Below are 15,789 nucleotides of genomic sequence, written 5' to 3' on the forward strand. Positions count from 1 at the left end.
ATATAGGGGGGAAAAATACTGAGGCAAAATGTGATCTGTTTTTCTGTTCCCTAACTCTACCTATGATTGTCTGAATGTGACCAACTACATTCTTCATTAATGTAGGCAACAACTGCTTCAATAATATGCTGTCATATTTTGTCACAGATTATTAAAACAATGCACTCATCCATATCAAGTGATATGACCAGAGTAGGATGACCTTTGACACTGCGGGTTGGATCGAAGTACATTTGTTTCCCAAACTGTGGTTTTATGTTTCCTTCTACTAATGTTGCCATGCCGACTGTATTTCAGTACGTGATGTCGGACAAGTTTTGTTTTCCTGATTTTTTGAAGTCGGTTCATACAGTTGAACTTAGTGAATGAATGCAACACAGATTAAAATTGATGTGCTCCTTAGCAGAAGGTGACAAAAAGGATGAGAAAAGAATTCTAACCAGAAACTGCAAAACATTTTGTTTTATTTAAACCTTTTTATCAGATTATATCCAAAAACTGTTAAACAGTTCTCAGTGATGTGGCTAGACTTTTGAAACTTTGCTTTTTGTTTTTGCTTTTTTCGCCCTCAGTATCAATAATAAATTGCATCAGCCCGAAGCAGCCTACGGGGTGCTCCAATATGCCATGAAGAATTACCGAGCCGAATTGGTAAGATTAAGACTTAATGATGTTTGATTCTGCAAAGGGTGATTTTGTAATAAAAATATAAGAATTTGTAAAGCGCTTTTATCCAGTTAAAAAAAACTGCTCAGAAGCACTGCAGGAGCAAAGTACCCAAAATGGACACAACAGTTATAAAACAAATGGATACGCATTCATGAATAAGAACGTCTTGAGTTCTTTCTGGAAAGTTGACACATGCTGGATTGTTTTCAGATGTAAGGGGAGACTGTTGTAGAGGATTATTCTGAAAGACACCGAATTATATCGACGATTGACCATCGTCGTTTCAAACAATATTTTCACAGATCACAAATATTCCATCTTTTACTCCTTATGTCTTCCTTTAAACGACTTGTTTAATCAAAGTCATTAATTTACGTCTTGCTTTTATGTCGGAGGTAGTTATGAACTTTTCATGTTTTTTTTATGTTTTTCTGTCCGAAGCAAATCCAAGAAACCTGGTACGAGAAACTCCACGACTGGGACAATGCTCTCACGGCTTACGAAAAGAAGATTGATGCCAGCCCGGACGATATCAGCTTGACCATGGGACGTCTCAGGTGTCTGGAAGCTCTTGGAGAATGGTGAGAACATGTTGGTTTTCATTCCATAAATACCTATCTGGTTCCGATTAAAACAAGTTTGTGAAATCAGTTTGGAGTTACTTGTGGACTAATATGTTGCAAGAACTTCTTAGCAGGTGGTGGGGTGGAGGTGGGGTTGTTGTCTCCAAGGGTGGTTGGAGGTCCCCCTCCCCAAAATATCTGCCCCCACCCCTTGTGCTTTACATACTTACTCTTTTAGCTTTACTATCATGATATCACGCTCATTCAGTTGCATTGCTCACTCTCATATACTTTTTTTTCCTTATATGATTAAAAAACTGGGAGTACAACCGCAAAGTTTGCCCCAATCATATTTATCTCATTCTGTCTTGATTACCGTGCGATAATTTCCAAACTTTAGCGTACTTGTAGTACCGTTATGCATGGGTATCATTGTTCCAATCTGCCTTGCATCACTTCTAACCGCAGGGGTCAGCTGCACGAGGTAGCCTGTGAGAGGTGGCCGTTGGTGGACGACGAAGGGCGCCAGCAGATGGCGCGGATGGCGGCCGCCGCGGCGTGGGGTCTCCAGAACTGGGAGAGGATGGAGGAGTACGTCTGCCTCATCCCTCGGGACACTTTCAACGGGGCGTTCTACAGAGCTGTCTTAAACGTTCATCAAGATCACTTCTTACAAGCCAAACAGGTTTGTCCAACTGTCACAGAATAAACGGGGCAAAAAAATGTTTTTTTTTCGTCCTTATTGAAACACGAGTTGTTATAGCGTCAATGACATTTTTAATTCAATCTTACATGTTTGAATTGTTCATGTCCCTGGCCCGGTTATGTCGATGGATAGTTAGTGCGGTCTTTGTAATTGGAAAGTAAGTGAACATGGGTTTATTTTGAAAGGGTTAATTTTATATCTTTATATTTGTATTAGAATTGGTAGTGGTGTTGGTAGTGGTAGTGGTGTTGGTGTTGGTATTGATAGTAGTATTGGTAGTGGTATTGGTAGTGGTAGTTGTATTTATATTTATAAAAATTATTTATATAAAAAATAAAGGCTTAACTTTAAAAGAACTGATCAGCAGAAAAATTTTCAATTTTCAAATTTTTTCATCCAAATTTTAGTTCCTTGTAGTGAATAATATTATGTGAAAAAGGGGAAAGGGGTTCAGGTGGGGGCATGTATTTCTATTTAGACTGCGCAACTTTTTATTGTATGATGGATTAAGCTTGTATAAGAACTGCACGAATGATTGTTAATGTCTGTCAACATTTGGAAGTCATGTCACCAGACAGCCCATCTGTGGACCCCCCTCTCCACCCCCCTAATTTTGTGTTTGTTTTTGCTTGTAGTGCGTGGACAAAGCCAGAGAAATCCTTGACACAGAGTTGACCGCTATGGCCGGAGAGAGTTACGACCGGGCATACGGAGCCATGGTGTCCGTACAGATGCTCTCGGAAATCGAAGAGATCGTCTCTTACAAACTGGTCCCAGAGAGACGGGAAATCATCAAGGAAATGTGGTGGGAGAGACTCCAGGTATAACATGTTTTTTCTGTTTCAACATTAAAACATGATTTTAGACCTTTAAGAAAAACAATTAGCAGGGATGTGCCCGCACCGGGCGGCCCCGCCCAACACTAAAAATTACCGCCCAGCACCGTCTTAAAAATTGTGAATCTCGCCCAGCACTACTTTCATCTAATATCCTGGACATTCCTAACAATATATTCAACATAAATTGGGCCGGCCTATGCCAAAATCATACAGACTAATAAAGCATCAGTTACGCATGCGAGAAACATTACTTACGGCTCTCAATCGGTCCCTTGTAAAATCTCTTCGAAACAAACTAATAACTTTTACCAGTTAGGCTACGTAATATATTTCACTAAAAAAAATGTAAATTGTTAGCAAAACTAGTACTTGTGTATGTGCTTAAAAAGGTACACAGTTGCCAGCATTTGGCATCTGAGCACCTTCAAAAATCGCAAAATTTCTCAAAGGGGAGGGGGACACCCCTCCCCCTTAGACCACCCCCCCCAGGATGGCAATCAGTATACCCAGCACTCAGGAATTCCTGGGCACATCCCTGATTAGGTTTACATTTCAATACAACTTTTTAAGTAAAGAGAAATTACCCCTTTAGACATCCTAGGCTTATTAATCAAAGTGGCTGGATGATGTAGTTTAGCACATGAAGACAGCTGATAATCACTAACAACACAAAAAGGAATATAAAAATATCAGACTTTTGGCAAATTTCAAAAGATTACGTATGCAATACGTTACAAGTATGTTAACTACGTTGGGTACTGGAATTAGTCAGAGGGTACCCGACTGGTTAGATGAAGGGACAGAATATCTTTGTGAGGTAGGTGTTAAAATACTTAAAACATTGAGTAAAAATTAGGCCTGCATTGAGAATCTAGGGTCTGTATCAAATTTTGTGTTAAAGGAGCATTTCAGACATGTAAAATGTTGCTTTAATGGTAAATATCTTGAGAGCTGAAATAGAAAAAGGGAAGGTAACCTGCCCTAGCAAGTACTTAGAGTTTCCTAACACAGAGGACTGTTGGGATATTAAACACAAATGTTTGTATCTTCCGATGCAGCTGTAGATAAACTCTGCTTTTTATTAGAGACGGGAATCAAACACAACCACCATCGTTGGCCTATCTGATAGATATGCCTAGGTGCATGACAACTTCCCCAAATAGCTAAGCTAAAATAAAAAAAATCATTTCATATCAGAAATATTGCACTTTCAATGTTCCATTATACACTAAACTAATGATTTGAATGTTGTCTGTTTTTATTTATTTCTAGCATTGCTCATTTCCTGTCCTGGAGTTGGGTTTTTGAAAAAATGCTGAATCTAACACGTTGACATTCTTTTAATATGACCTGATCATGTGACTGGTTTACATTGTCAAACACTGGTTTTAATTATCCATCTTGATAATATGAAAATAGAAATGAAAGCTAAAGTAGAAGGTTTCATATCTTTGTGGCACTATGACATCACAATATAGCAGCCCAGTATTAACCACAAATATCATCCAAATTGAGCAGATTTCTCTCGATATTCGAGGGGAATTCTCCATCACGAAGATATCTATTATATCTTGTGAGATAAAGGATTATGTTTTGGGTCTGCTCGTTCTTGAGTTAACAACAATGGTTATTAAAATGTTTGTTAGCTGGTCTCTTGACCTTTGGAGTTCAATGCATGCTCTTTAATTGGTCTCTCATCACGGCCAGAGGAAGTTTTTAAGCCGCGCTAATTCGTCTGAGATTGGCTATAACTTTCACATTAATTACATTGGCATTAGGTGTGTCTATTTAAGAAGCTCTCACCCTTATCCTTTGGTGTGATAGGCAGACAGGATTTCCTCTGTAGTTATTCATGACTCTCTAAACAAATCAAGATGATTCAGTTTCATAATTTACAAAAAAACAAAAATGGATCATTAAGGGTTTATAGGCAATTGTAAAACTGATGTTTTGGCAGCGAGCCTTCGTGGTGTTTTTATTTGGCATTGGGAGTTAGACTACAGTATGCTTACATGCCACATGGCCTATGTTCCCTGCTCAATGCCATGCATATGATTCATAAATTTACTAGAAGACCATATTTCAAAGAGAGACATATTATAATGTTCAAAACCACATTTTCCAACCAGAGTCAGGTTTGACCTTATCAAACTAAGACTTTGAATTCTGGAATTCTGCTGTAAACATCTCAATTGGTTTTCAGTGGTCTTCACCATAAACATTTGGGGGGGGGGGGGTGGGTTGGGGGGGCAAGACTGACAACCTTTTAAAAAACAGTGTAAGATTTCTGTTATTACCAGAAGCCCCTATATAGCCATTCTGCCTTCTTAGCCAGGTCATATGGTTCTGTTTGTCATGTTGCTGCTAACAGGACATTCCACCTCACCTCCCCTCCCCCTTTGTTCCCCCGTTTCCCCCTCGCTTACCGCGCCCTGAAAGGTTGAAAATCTTGCCTAATTACAACGTATTACACTGAATCTCACACACTGTTTTGGTAATGCTTCCATGGTTCAATGTGTGTAAGATTTGTTGCCATGGTGATCTGGATATCTATTCTCATTTTCATATTCATCTTCTTCTTACTCTCTGGTTTATTACTTTCTTTCCTCAGGGATGCAAACAGAGCGTGGAGGACTGGCAGAAGATTATTCACGTGAGATCGTTGGTCATCCAACCGCAGGAAGACCTCAGAACTTGGCTCAAGTTTGCCAGTCTGTGTCGAAAGTCCGGAAAGATGGTAAGGAACGCTTCATCTCAAGATGAAATGTCACCAAATTTGTTTTCAAATTTTTCTCACCATTTCACACAAAAGTCACGAATAAAGTACCTTTTTCTTATCAAGTATCTCTTCGTTTGGATGTTGCAGTGTGTTTGGGATAAACAGACCTTTTAAATCACTAGAACCAGGACCAATAGAAGACTAGTTTTAAAGAAATTATTTATGAACAGTGTTATGCATAACAGGATATTAAATTCAAAGATTAAAGCCAGCTGGTTTGATCATCAGCAGGACCACACTGTGGTAATGTTTACCCGTACAGAATGACTTTAGAAAGGAAGTTATTTGTTGATATGTCATAGTCTAACCAACTATTTTATTTGTTTATTCCTTTCATAGTCTAACCAACTATTTTATTTGTTTATTCCTTTCATAGTCTAACCAAACTATTTTATTTGTTCATATGTCATTGTCTAACCAACTATTTTATTTGTTTATATGTCATAGTCTAACCAAACTATTTTATTTGTTTACATGCCATAGTCTAACCAACTATTTTATTTGTTTATATGTCATAGTCTAACCAACTATTTTATTTGTTTATATGAACTATTTTATTTGTTCATATGCCATAGTCTAACCAACTATTTTATTTGTTTATATGTCATTGTCTAACCAACTATTTTATTTGTTTACATGCCATAGTCTAACCAACTATTTTATTTGTTTATATGTCATTGTCTAACCAACTATTTTATTTGTTTATATGTCATAGTCTAACCAAACTATTTTATTTGTTTACATGCCATAGTCTAACCAACTATTTTATTTGTTTATATGTCATAGTCTAACCAACTATTTTATTTGTTTATATGAACTATTTTATTTGTTCATATGCCATAGTCTAACCAACTATTTTATTTGTTTATATGTCATTGTCTAACCAACTATTTTATTTGTTTACATGCCATAGTCTAACCAACTATTTTATTTGTTTATATGTCATTGTCTAACCAACTATTTTATTTGTTTATATGTCATAGTCTAACCAACTATTTTATTTGTTTATATGTCATAGTCTAACCAAACTATTTTATTTGTTTATATGTCAAAGTCTAACCAAACTATTTTATTTGTTCATATGTCATAGCCTAACCAACTATTTTATTTGTTTATATGTCATAGTCTAACCAAACTATTTTATTTGTTTATATGTCATTGTCTAACCAACTATTTTATTTGTTTATATGTCATAGTCTAACCAACTATTTTATTTGTTTACATGCCATAGTCTAACCAAACTATTTTATTTGTTTATATGTCATTGTCTAACCAACTATTTTATTTGTTTATGTGTCATAGTCTAACCAACTATTTTATTTGTTTACATGCCATAGTCTAACCAAACTATTTTATTTGTTTATATGTCATTGTCTAACCAACTATTTTATTTGTTTATGTGTCATAGTCTAACCAACTATTTTATTTGTTTACATGCCATAGTCTAACCAACTATTTTATTGGTTTTATATGTCATAGTCTAACCAAACTATTTTATTTGTTTATTTGTCAAAGTCTAACCAAACTATTTTATTTGTTCATATGTCATAGTCTAACTAACTATGTTATTTGTTTATATGTCATAGTCTAACCAACTATTTTATTTGTTTACATGCCATAGTCTAACCAAACTATTTTATTGGTTTATATGTCATAGTCTAACCAAACTATTTTATTTGTTTATATGTCAAAGTCTAACCAAACTATTTTATTTGTTCATATGTCATTGTCTAACCAACTATTTTATTTGTTTATATGTCATAGTCTAACCAACTATTTTATTTGTTTACATGCCATAGTCTAACCAACTATTTTATTTGTTCATATGTCATAGTCTAACTAACTATGTTATTTGTTTATATGTCATAGTCTAACCAACTATTTTATTTGTTTACATGCCATAGTCTAACCAAACTATTTTATTGGTTTATATGTCATAGTCTAACCAAACTATTTTATTGGTTTATATGTCATAGTCTAACCAAACTATTTTATTTGTTTATATGTCAAAGTCTAACCAAACTATTTTATTTGTTTATGTGTCATAGTCTAACCAACTATTTTATTTGTTTATATGTCATAGTCTAACCAACTATTTTATTTGTTTACATGCCATAGTCTAACCAAACTATTTTATTGGTTTATATGTCATAGTCTAAGCAACTAAAGCCAAATTGAATGCAGGTATTATTTCATCTGATCAGCTATACTGGATTTTGAGATAAAGTCACCTACAAATTATTCTGTATGTCTGCAATGCTTCTTTGAGGTTAAATCTGTTATGACTTTGGCCTATTTAATCAAGGTCTACATGGAAATGTGAATCCATTGTTTCATACGTTCTAATGACTCTACCATACTTTAACTTCACATGAATGATTATAGCATCACATGTGCGATCACATCCATGGACACACCAATTGTCCTTCACACCTTTTGCATGTATTGTTAACATGTTATTTGAGGTTATTCGTAAGTCTAGTGTTTATCCTTTGGAATTTAACTGTACTGCTTTTGAGGATCTGATGTAAATGGTTTTAAAGTCTGATATGGTTCCGATTGAGTTTTGTGTTGCATCTGAGCGACTGATCTGACTAGCTGTGTGCTAGACTAAGTAGTTCAGCCACTTTCATTGGTGAACGCCAGAGTTTTAAAGTATCTTTTTCCTTTACAAAATATTGAAAGTGGTATAGAATTAATACCTGGGCCGATACCAGTAATTTGTCATGATATTCCTTCCTTGCAGTGTTCTGGGTTGTATCTAATGAAAACTGGTTCGTGATCCCTGGTTACACGGTATGCAAGGTACCGTGGCCTCTGACTGGCTTCCCCCCCACCCCCACCCCCACCCCCAGCAAAGAAATCGCTACATAAGGATCGTCATCAGCTAAGGGCTGGATAGCTGAGTAGGTAGAGCTTGAATCCCAGAGGTCACTGGTTGAATTCCATTCTAGCCATAAATTTCGTTGATCTTGTCCTTTGTCTAAAAATTTCTCCCGTTAGTTTTTCATTATTCATTTACTAACTTTACCAGTTATTTTTTTAACAGTTGACAGCATTTTCATTTCTCAAAAATTTTAAGTGGTGTTGAACACAACAAAGACTGTTAGAAGTAGATGATTTATAAATGTATCAAAATTACGATTGTTGCCTAGAAATAATCCTTTAAAATGGGTGAATAAAAACCCGAAACCTTGTACACTTTAACAGGTCTCCTAAACTTTCCTCTATTTGGTAACAGAATGTGTTTGTTCATTTTTTAATATTATGACATTTTTTTTTTATCTGAAGGTTTTATCACACAAGACACTGACATTGCTACTGGAGTCAGACCCATCGTTGGACGAGACCACTCCCATCAGCTCAATAGCAGTAGTCAAACACCCCAAGATTATCTTTGCTTACATAAAGCATCTCTGGAAAGATGGGAATAAGGTGAGAAGGCAATTTTGGAATCAGTAATGATCAAAAGGCCCAAAATGCGTAGATGTATTTTCTTCCATGTCTTTCTTTGGTACTTTGCAAAATGATATACAGAACCCTGTGAGTCAGCGAATGAACGAACGAATCAAAAATGAGGAAATATTGCGAAAGTTGTCATGATAAATATGTATGAGTAGATTTTTGAAGGTTAGGGAAGGAAGTTGCACATTAAGATTTTTGTAGGTTATTCTGGAAGGCCACTCCTGTTTATAAAACAAATAGAGAAAGGAAGCTTAAAATACAGAAAGGACAGAAAAGTGTATTAGACTGCAATGTTAACATTTCAGTGTTAATGGGTGGGTGGGGGGGTGGGGGTGTGAGGACCAAGGAGGGGGAGGGGGAGGGAATAATTTTGTAGGACTCCTGCAGTTACAAATGTCGAAAATAATTCCCAATCGTTCGTTTGTCACATGTCACTGTCGTCCTGTAGGAAGAGCAACAGTGCCGGACAGGAACTTTGAGGAAATATTAATTTTAGCTGCTAAGGATCAGTCTGAATATAATGTTAATCACACTGGACAGTTTTATGTATACCCGTTTTAAGGTATTGCTTTGTGCATGTTGTGTTCAGAGTTGCTGGTTAGCTTCCAGACGCCCCAAAATAGATTGAGGAGGGTGACAGGAGGGGGGGCGATATGGGGAGGGGGATATGGGGAGGGGGATATGGGGAGGGGGATATGGGGAGGGGGGATATGGGGAGAGGGATTGGGGAAGCCAGGTGTTACACCAATGATATCAGTTTCATGGAACATGCCCTCATGAAATTTATTGTGAAAATTGCTGAGGTCCCCATAACTCACCTCCCCCTCATCATGTATGTGTGTGGGCAGGCGGGGGAGGGGGGGGGTTCCTGCTTTTATAAGGTCTATTTTCCTCTTCTTAACAGTTTGAATTGACTTACACCAGTACCATTCTGTACTTGAGTACTATGAAGTTAGCTCTATATATTGAACGTATTGCTTTGTACATGCTGTGTTCAAAGTTGCTGAGTAACTTTCATAACCATGTTGTGTTGCTCATTAGTTTCAGTTAAGAGAGTGAAATGTTCTCTATCATAAACTCTATGCAGATTTTGTTATCATTGTAAAGATACAGTTAACTCATAGTTTTAGCTTACAGAAGTAATAAACAACATTACTAGCGACCTCACCCCCGATTACTGTACGTACAGTCTTTTACTACACAAATGTGATAAGTCTAATGTTAGTGTTCAATTATGTTGATTTCTGAGGAACTTTAGTTCTCAAGACTGACTTAAAAAACATCTGTTATGAAAATAAATAAATACAAAAAAAAACAACAAAAACAATTTCCATACAAGCATACTCGACAATTTTCGCCTTAAAATATTATAGTTGTTGCTTTAACGTGCCGAGCATTGATCGTATCTCTTCTGGGACTCATTTACAGCAAGTGGCCTTCAATCAGCTTCATGAATTTGTGAAGAGCACCCTCAGTAGGTACACAACGATGAATGTACCGATGCGGACGGGTGAGGTAGAGGGAGTGGACGAACTCAACAAACTCTTGGCCAGGTGAGAATAAAAGTCTCGATTTTTGATTAGCATTTTAAGCAGAGTACACCCTAACATGAGTGTATCGCAGAATTATAGCCAAATTGGTATTGAGGATGAGTACAATGAAAGTGAGTCGTATTGTATGTCAGGGACTGCAGCAGAGTAAATAGAATATAAACATAAAATGGATTTGATCGTAAAGTGTACAGTTAAATTTGTGTGCGTTCTGTATCGGGAAACAGAGTTACGCTGTATGCACTGCAAGAGAACGTCAATGTGTGATTCTGAATATGTCAACAAAAATAATAATAATGAACCCCCCCAAAAAAAATTAAAAAAGAAGGTAACATACTAGATTACTACATCACTACACAAGAGTATGCTTTGACACAAAGAGAGAACGTTAAAGTGTCGAAATTTTGTGATATTTAACTCGTTCTTCATTTTTTAGTTTTGAGAGGTGATAGTGCAAACTACTATATATATATTGGTCACTTTCGGTGATCATGCACTGAAGAAGAGCTAGTTTTGCTCGAAAGCTCTGCAAAAACCAAACATTGGCTGTTTTACTTCCAATCACTTACCTAATTCAATTATTGTATCTCACTCGAGATCCAGCCTTTCTCTAAATGCAGCATAGTTGTTTAACAGTTTTTCCGTTATTCCTATATATATATATATATATATTATTATATATATATATATTATTATATATATTTATAAGTAAGTCTTGTTAGTAGGAACCAGAGAGTCATTAAACTTCAAGAATCATATTTAATAATCAAACATAACACCAGGAGTATGTAAACAAGAACCAGAGACTGTATGCCAGTAACAGAAATGTTGCGAACAATATGAAAATGTAACGACTCAGAGATTTTTTGGCTAAGGACTTATATTTCCCGCCTCTGAAGACCTGACCCAGTGACCTGTGAGCTAGACTCGATAGTCCAGCCAATTGGGACAGGTTTTTCTCGATGATTTAGAAGCAATTCCTCGATCATGAAACATTGCAATATTAAATTATGTCCTCTTCTGGTAATAGTGGTTGGTCTATTACATGTCAATGTTTGCACTTTTCAGCTTCGGTAGTTCCTTAACATCTTTGGTCATACAAACATTCGCTATCCACGTCAACTTCAATTCGATATTGTAATTGAAACAGTTGGACACTGCTTGTTTTTTTGGGGGGGTTTTTGTCGATTATCTGTTACAGCTTTGTTGTTTTGACCCTAACTTCCAGTCCTTATTATCTCAGTCAATTCTTACGTAACTCGATACAAAAGTTCCCAACGATCTCATGATCTTGTCAGATTTGGAACTCGGTTGGATGTTAAGTGGCCTGTTTGTGGAGCCCCTTTGATATATATGTTCAACCCATTAGGAGCTGTCTTAACTATCTTGGAGTAAAAAGAACTCTCTTCTATAACCAACCATATACCACGTCAGGGGATTGTTACGAGTTTAATGGGATAATAAGTCACCCGGTAGGGCCCCTCGGGAGGAAACAATTTGTTACGGTAACCTGATAGTATATTGATTGAAATGATGTAACAGTTACAATTATCATTGTACTGTATGGATAACAGGCGTTGCGATGATTTGTAGAGGTTTTTTTTGCATTACTCCTCTGGTCAATGTTGTGTTATATTTTTCTACAGTGTTGTAATATAGATATGTATGTATCTGTCATACTCCTAAAATTCTCTGTAAAGTTTTGCAAAGCATTCTGGGAGCAAGTGAACTCTGAGAGTGTTAATGTAGGAGTTATTGTAGGGCAGGGTTAAGTTTTTTGCAGCTTTGAAGAATTGAACCAAGAGAATTTTTTTTTCCTCAAAAGTTTGAAAAAGGGTGCCAAGGCATCCTGTCCCAAAGTGAGTGAGATTATGCGGAGATAAAGACACAAAGAGGAACTATTCATGAGATTGTTGGTAAAAATTATATGTCTAGATATTAATGCTTCCCTACAGCTGCATCATAATTAGCTGTTTTCTAGTTCAAATATCTCTGACATGGTTGGACAATTTTGAGCCCCTGTGTGTGATAATTATGAGGGCCTCCCCCCCCCATGGCAACTTGATTTAAGGGGCAGAGCATTACAGTGGGTGACAGGGGCACCAACGGCAATTTTTGAGCACTTTACCCAACGTACACCAACAAACGATGATGACATTTTTCTTTTCTGGGAAAGGAGCCTACATCTTTGGAGAGAGTTTCCCATAACCAAACCTTTTCATGGTCTGTTGAGAATTAGCTATTCCATACCTCAAAAACTGAGTTTAGTGCATCGTGTGTGAGAGTCTGCATTGACCACATTTCTTTCCCATGTAATATTATCTAAGCCTCAGAGAAATTGTTTTCAGGGTAAAAATTGCAGCACAGAGGAAGATTCTTAGAGGAAATTGTTAATTGTCCCATAATCGTTCTCTGGTTGTCATGGTTACAATGTGTTAAAGGCTAGTCCACTCTCACTAAGTTGTGATTAATTCTTGGCAAAGTTTTTGGAAGAATATCAAGAAAAACGCCTGGACCGACGGGTGGTTTGACGACACCATCTTGCAGATTAAGTCGAGAACCGCTGCGTGCTAGGGACACGACAGACGTTGGATTTAGTTTGATGTAAAATAAGACTTACTTATTCAGCACATTCAGACACATGGTGGTTAGGATGGTTGCAAGTACATGGAACACCGAACATATCCTAACATATCTGTTAATCAGATCTGTATGAGCTGGTTAGTAAGCTAGGAAGATATAATACCTTTACCAGTCAATGATGATAACAACTGTTAGCCCTGAACCTTGTATGCAAAGTAGGTTACACCTGTTAGGGAAGACCATCGGTCTAGATTATTTGTTGATGTTTGGTTTCAAAGTTGCTGAGTCATGAAGCTTTGAGAAGATGCTGTGTTTACATTCATGATCTAATGAACTCAGTATTGGAGCTTTTTTTTAGCTTCAGTTTATTCCAGTATAAGTTTCAAACAATTTGTAAATATGGAAGCTTAGGAGCTGTAAAAAAAAACTAATAAAATTATATATATGTATATATCACACATGATTTGGTCAGAGCGACACCAAAGTTGCAAGTAAACCCAACACTTTATCTCAAACTCAGGAAGGCAGACGAAAAACTTTCCAAACAGATTATCAGATTTTTGCAAGGTAGCTAATATATATACAATTATTTCCCCATAAATGGCATGAACTGTTTTAACTACACAAACCTACTCTGTTTTCAACTGTGCAGGAAGACAGGGTATTAAGTTTTCCCCTTTTTTCTCACTTCCCCAGATGTTATCTTAAACTTGGACTTTGGCAACAAAGTATGGAGCCACCCAGCGAAGATGTTATTACCGCGATACTGGGCTACTACAGTAAAGCAACAGAGTTTGATCAGGACTGGTACAAGGTAATACAGATGTATGTATGATACATGTGGAGAGGATGAACAGGGGAGGGAGGATGGGAGGGAGGGTGAGGAGTGGTAGGGAGGGTTCAGGGAATAATAGGGAGGGATAGGGTAGGAGTGAGGGCATGGGGAAAAGCAGGATATGAGATGGTTGGGGAACATGTAGGAAAGAAATAGGGTAGGAGTGGATGAGGGAAGAGAAGTTCAGAGCTAGATGGTGTCGAGACAAAGATATGGGTAAGGAATGGTTAGGATAGAGAAGTTGTATGTTATGGATAGGTTAGGATAGGTAGAGCATGAGAATGAAGAGGAAATGGTCTAGTTTAATATTGTAAGGAATGAATATGATATCTGGAGATATGCTTTTTGGGGAGTGTGGCTACTAGGGGGAGAGGGTGGTGGTGGAAAGGGGGAGGGGGTGTTGGAAAGGGGGAGGGGATTTTGAACCTATGCATCATATTGTACGTCATGTTGTAGCAATCCTTATTTTAACTGACTTATGTGTGGTGGTTCATTCAATGCATTATATGAGTTTCTTGTTCAGTATAAGCAATGGGGGGAGGGAAGGAAGGGGGAGGGGGAATGGGGAGGGGAAATGGGGAGGGGAAATGGGGGAGGGGTGGGGGAGTCCGGGCAGGGGGTAATGAGACTAAACCTAACATTGAAGAACTTAGTGGCAGTTACCAAATGTGCTTTAAATATTATGCATCCTTCTTATATTGTATCTTTACCAGGCATGGCACTCTTGGGCTTTCATGAACTATGAGGCTGTCTTGCATTTCAAGCAGCAGTATCTGAGTTCTCCTCCTCAGTCCAAGAGTAAATCGCCGTCCCCATTACCATCCCCACTCACTCCAGAGAGTGGGGCAGAGGGTGGGGGAGACACCACGGAAGGGACCCAGGTCAGTCTATTGACGGAAGCCAGTGACATGGACAAAATGCCAAAGTTGAGCTTTTCACAGGTAAGTTACTTCGTACATGAGAAAAATACCTTCTCATGGTTGAAGTTGTGAAGACGTTTTCTTTTTACAGGTCAGAGGAAACAACTGTGAGATTAAAACAAATATATAATATTATCTCTTTCTTATTATGTCAAGGTCCACTTCTCATGTTCACTTTGTTCATCTTGAAAACTATATCAAGCACTTACGTAAAATCGGCAAAGACAGAATGAAGCATTCACATTAAATTTCTCTCAATCTTTTATTGTTTGTTTTTTTGTCTGTTTCGCAGAGTGACTATGTCTTACGGTACTGCGCACCAGCCGTCCATGGATTTTTCCGGTCCATTGCTCTCTCCGGTGAAAACGATTCCTTGCAGGACACCCTTCGTCTTCTCACGCTCTGGTTTGATTACGGACAGAACCAGCAGGTTTACGAGGCATTGATAGAGGGCTTGAAAACAATACAAATAAATACATGGCTGCAGGTGAGTGTCTGTTGGAAATCAAATTCTCGAACCAGTGGTCTGAGAACAAATTCAACTGGCGGCGAGATCGTTTGATCAGTTTCCGTTGAAACGTGATAGGAGTATTAGTCAGGTCTATGTCTATGCTAACTGGGTTTAAATTGGACTACTGTGTAGACTGTTGACATCAAGTGGTACTAACGCTTGCAGTACAATTTGGGGAACCATGTCATTTCTGAAGACCATCGGCCGTTTCTTGAAGGAAAAATCCAAATTTACAAAATGAGACCATGAGGATTTTCCTAACCTCCCCAACCCCCACTCCCTCCCCACCCCCTATGCCATAGCCATGGCCTTGAAGTATCCCTGCAAAGATCAGTAAGAAGGACTGTTGTGGCCCCAGGAATGGGATGA

General features: G+C 37.6%; 1 protein-coding gene across 2 annotated transcripts in view; it reads left to right on the plus strand.

The window, feature by feature from the left end:
- The window catches only part of LOC139975837 (serine/threonine-protein kinase mTOR-like), a 97,830-nt gene that overhangs the window by 31,003 nt on the left and 51,038 nt on the right, over nucleotides 1-15,789 (plus strand). For both annotated transcript variants that reach the window (XM_071984061.1, XM_071984062.1), the window contains exons 31-40: nucleotides 573-651; nucleotides 1,111-1,250; nucleotides 1,701-1,917; nucleotides 2,574-2,759; nucleotides 5,389-5,514; nucleotides 8,848-8,991; nucleotides 10,450-10,574; nucleotides 13,851-13,968; nucleotides 14,703-14,930; nucleotides 15,202-15,396. In XM_071984061.1, coding sequence (XP_071840162.1) covers nucleotides 573-651; nucleotides 1,111-1,250; nucleotides 1,701-1,917; nucleotides 2,574-2,759; nucleotides 5,389-5,514; nucleotides 8,848-8,991; nucleotides 10,450-10,574; nucleotides 13,851-13,968; nucleotides 14,703-14,930; nucleotides 15,202-15,396 — 1,558 coding nt within the window. The remainder of the gene's footprint in view (nucleotides 1-572; nucleotides 652-1,110; nucleotides 1,251-1,700; nucleotides 1,918-2,573; nucleotides 2,760-5,388; nucleotides 5,515-8,847; nucleotides 8,992-10,449; nucleotides 10,575-13,850; nucleotides 13,969-14,702; nucleotides 14,931-15,201; nucleotides 15,397-15,789) is intronic.

This window comes from Apostichopus japonicus, chromosome 11 (assembly GCF_037975245.1).
Source record: "Apostichopus japonicus isolate 1M-3 chromosome 11, ASM3797524v1, whole genome shotgun sequence".
Lineage (NCBI taxonomy): Eukaryota > Metazoa > Echinodermata > Holothuroidea > Aspidochirotida > Stichopodidae > Apostichopus > Apostichopus japonicus.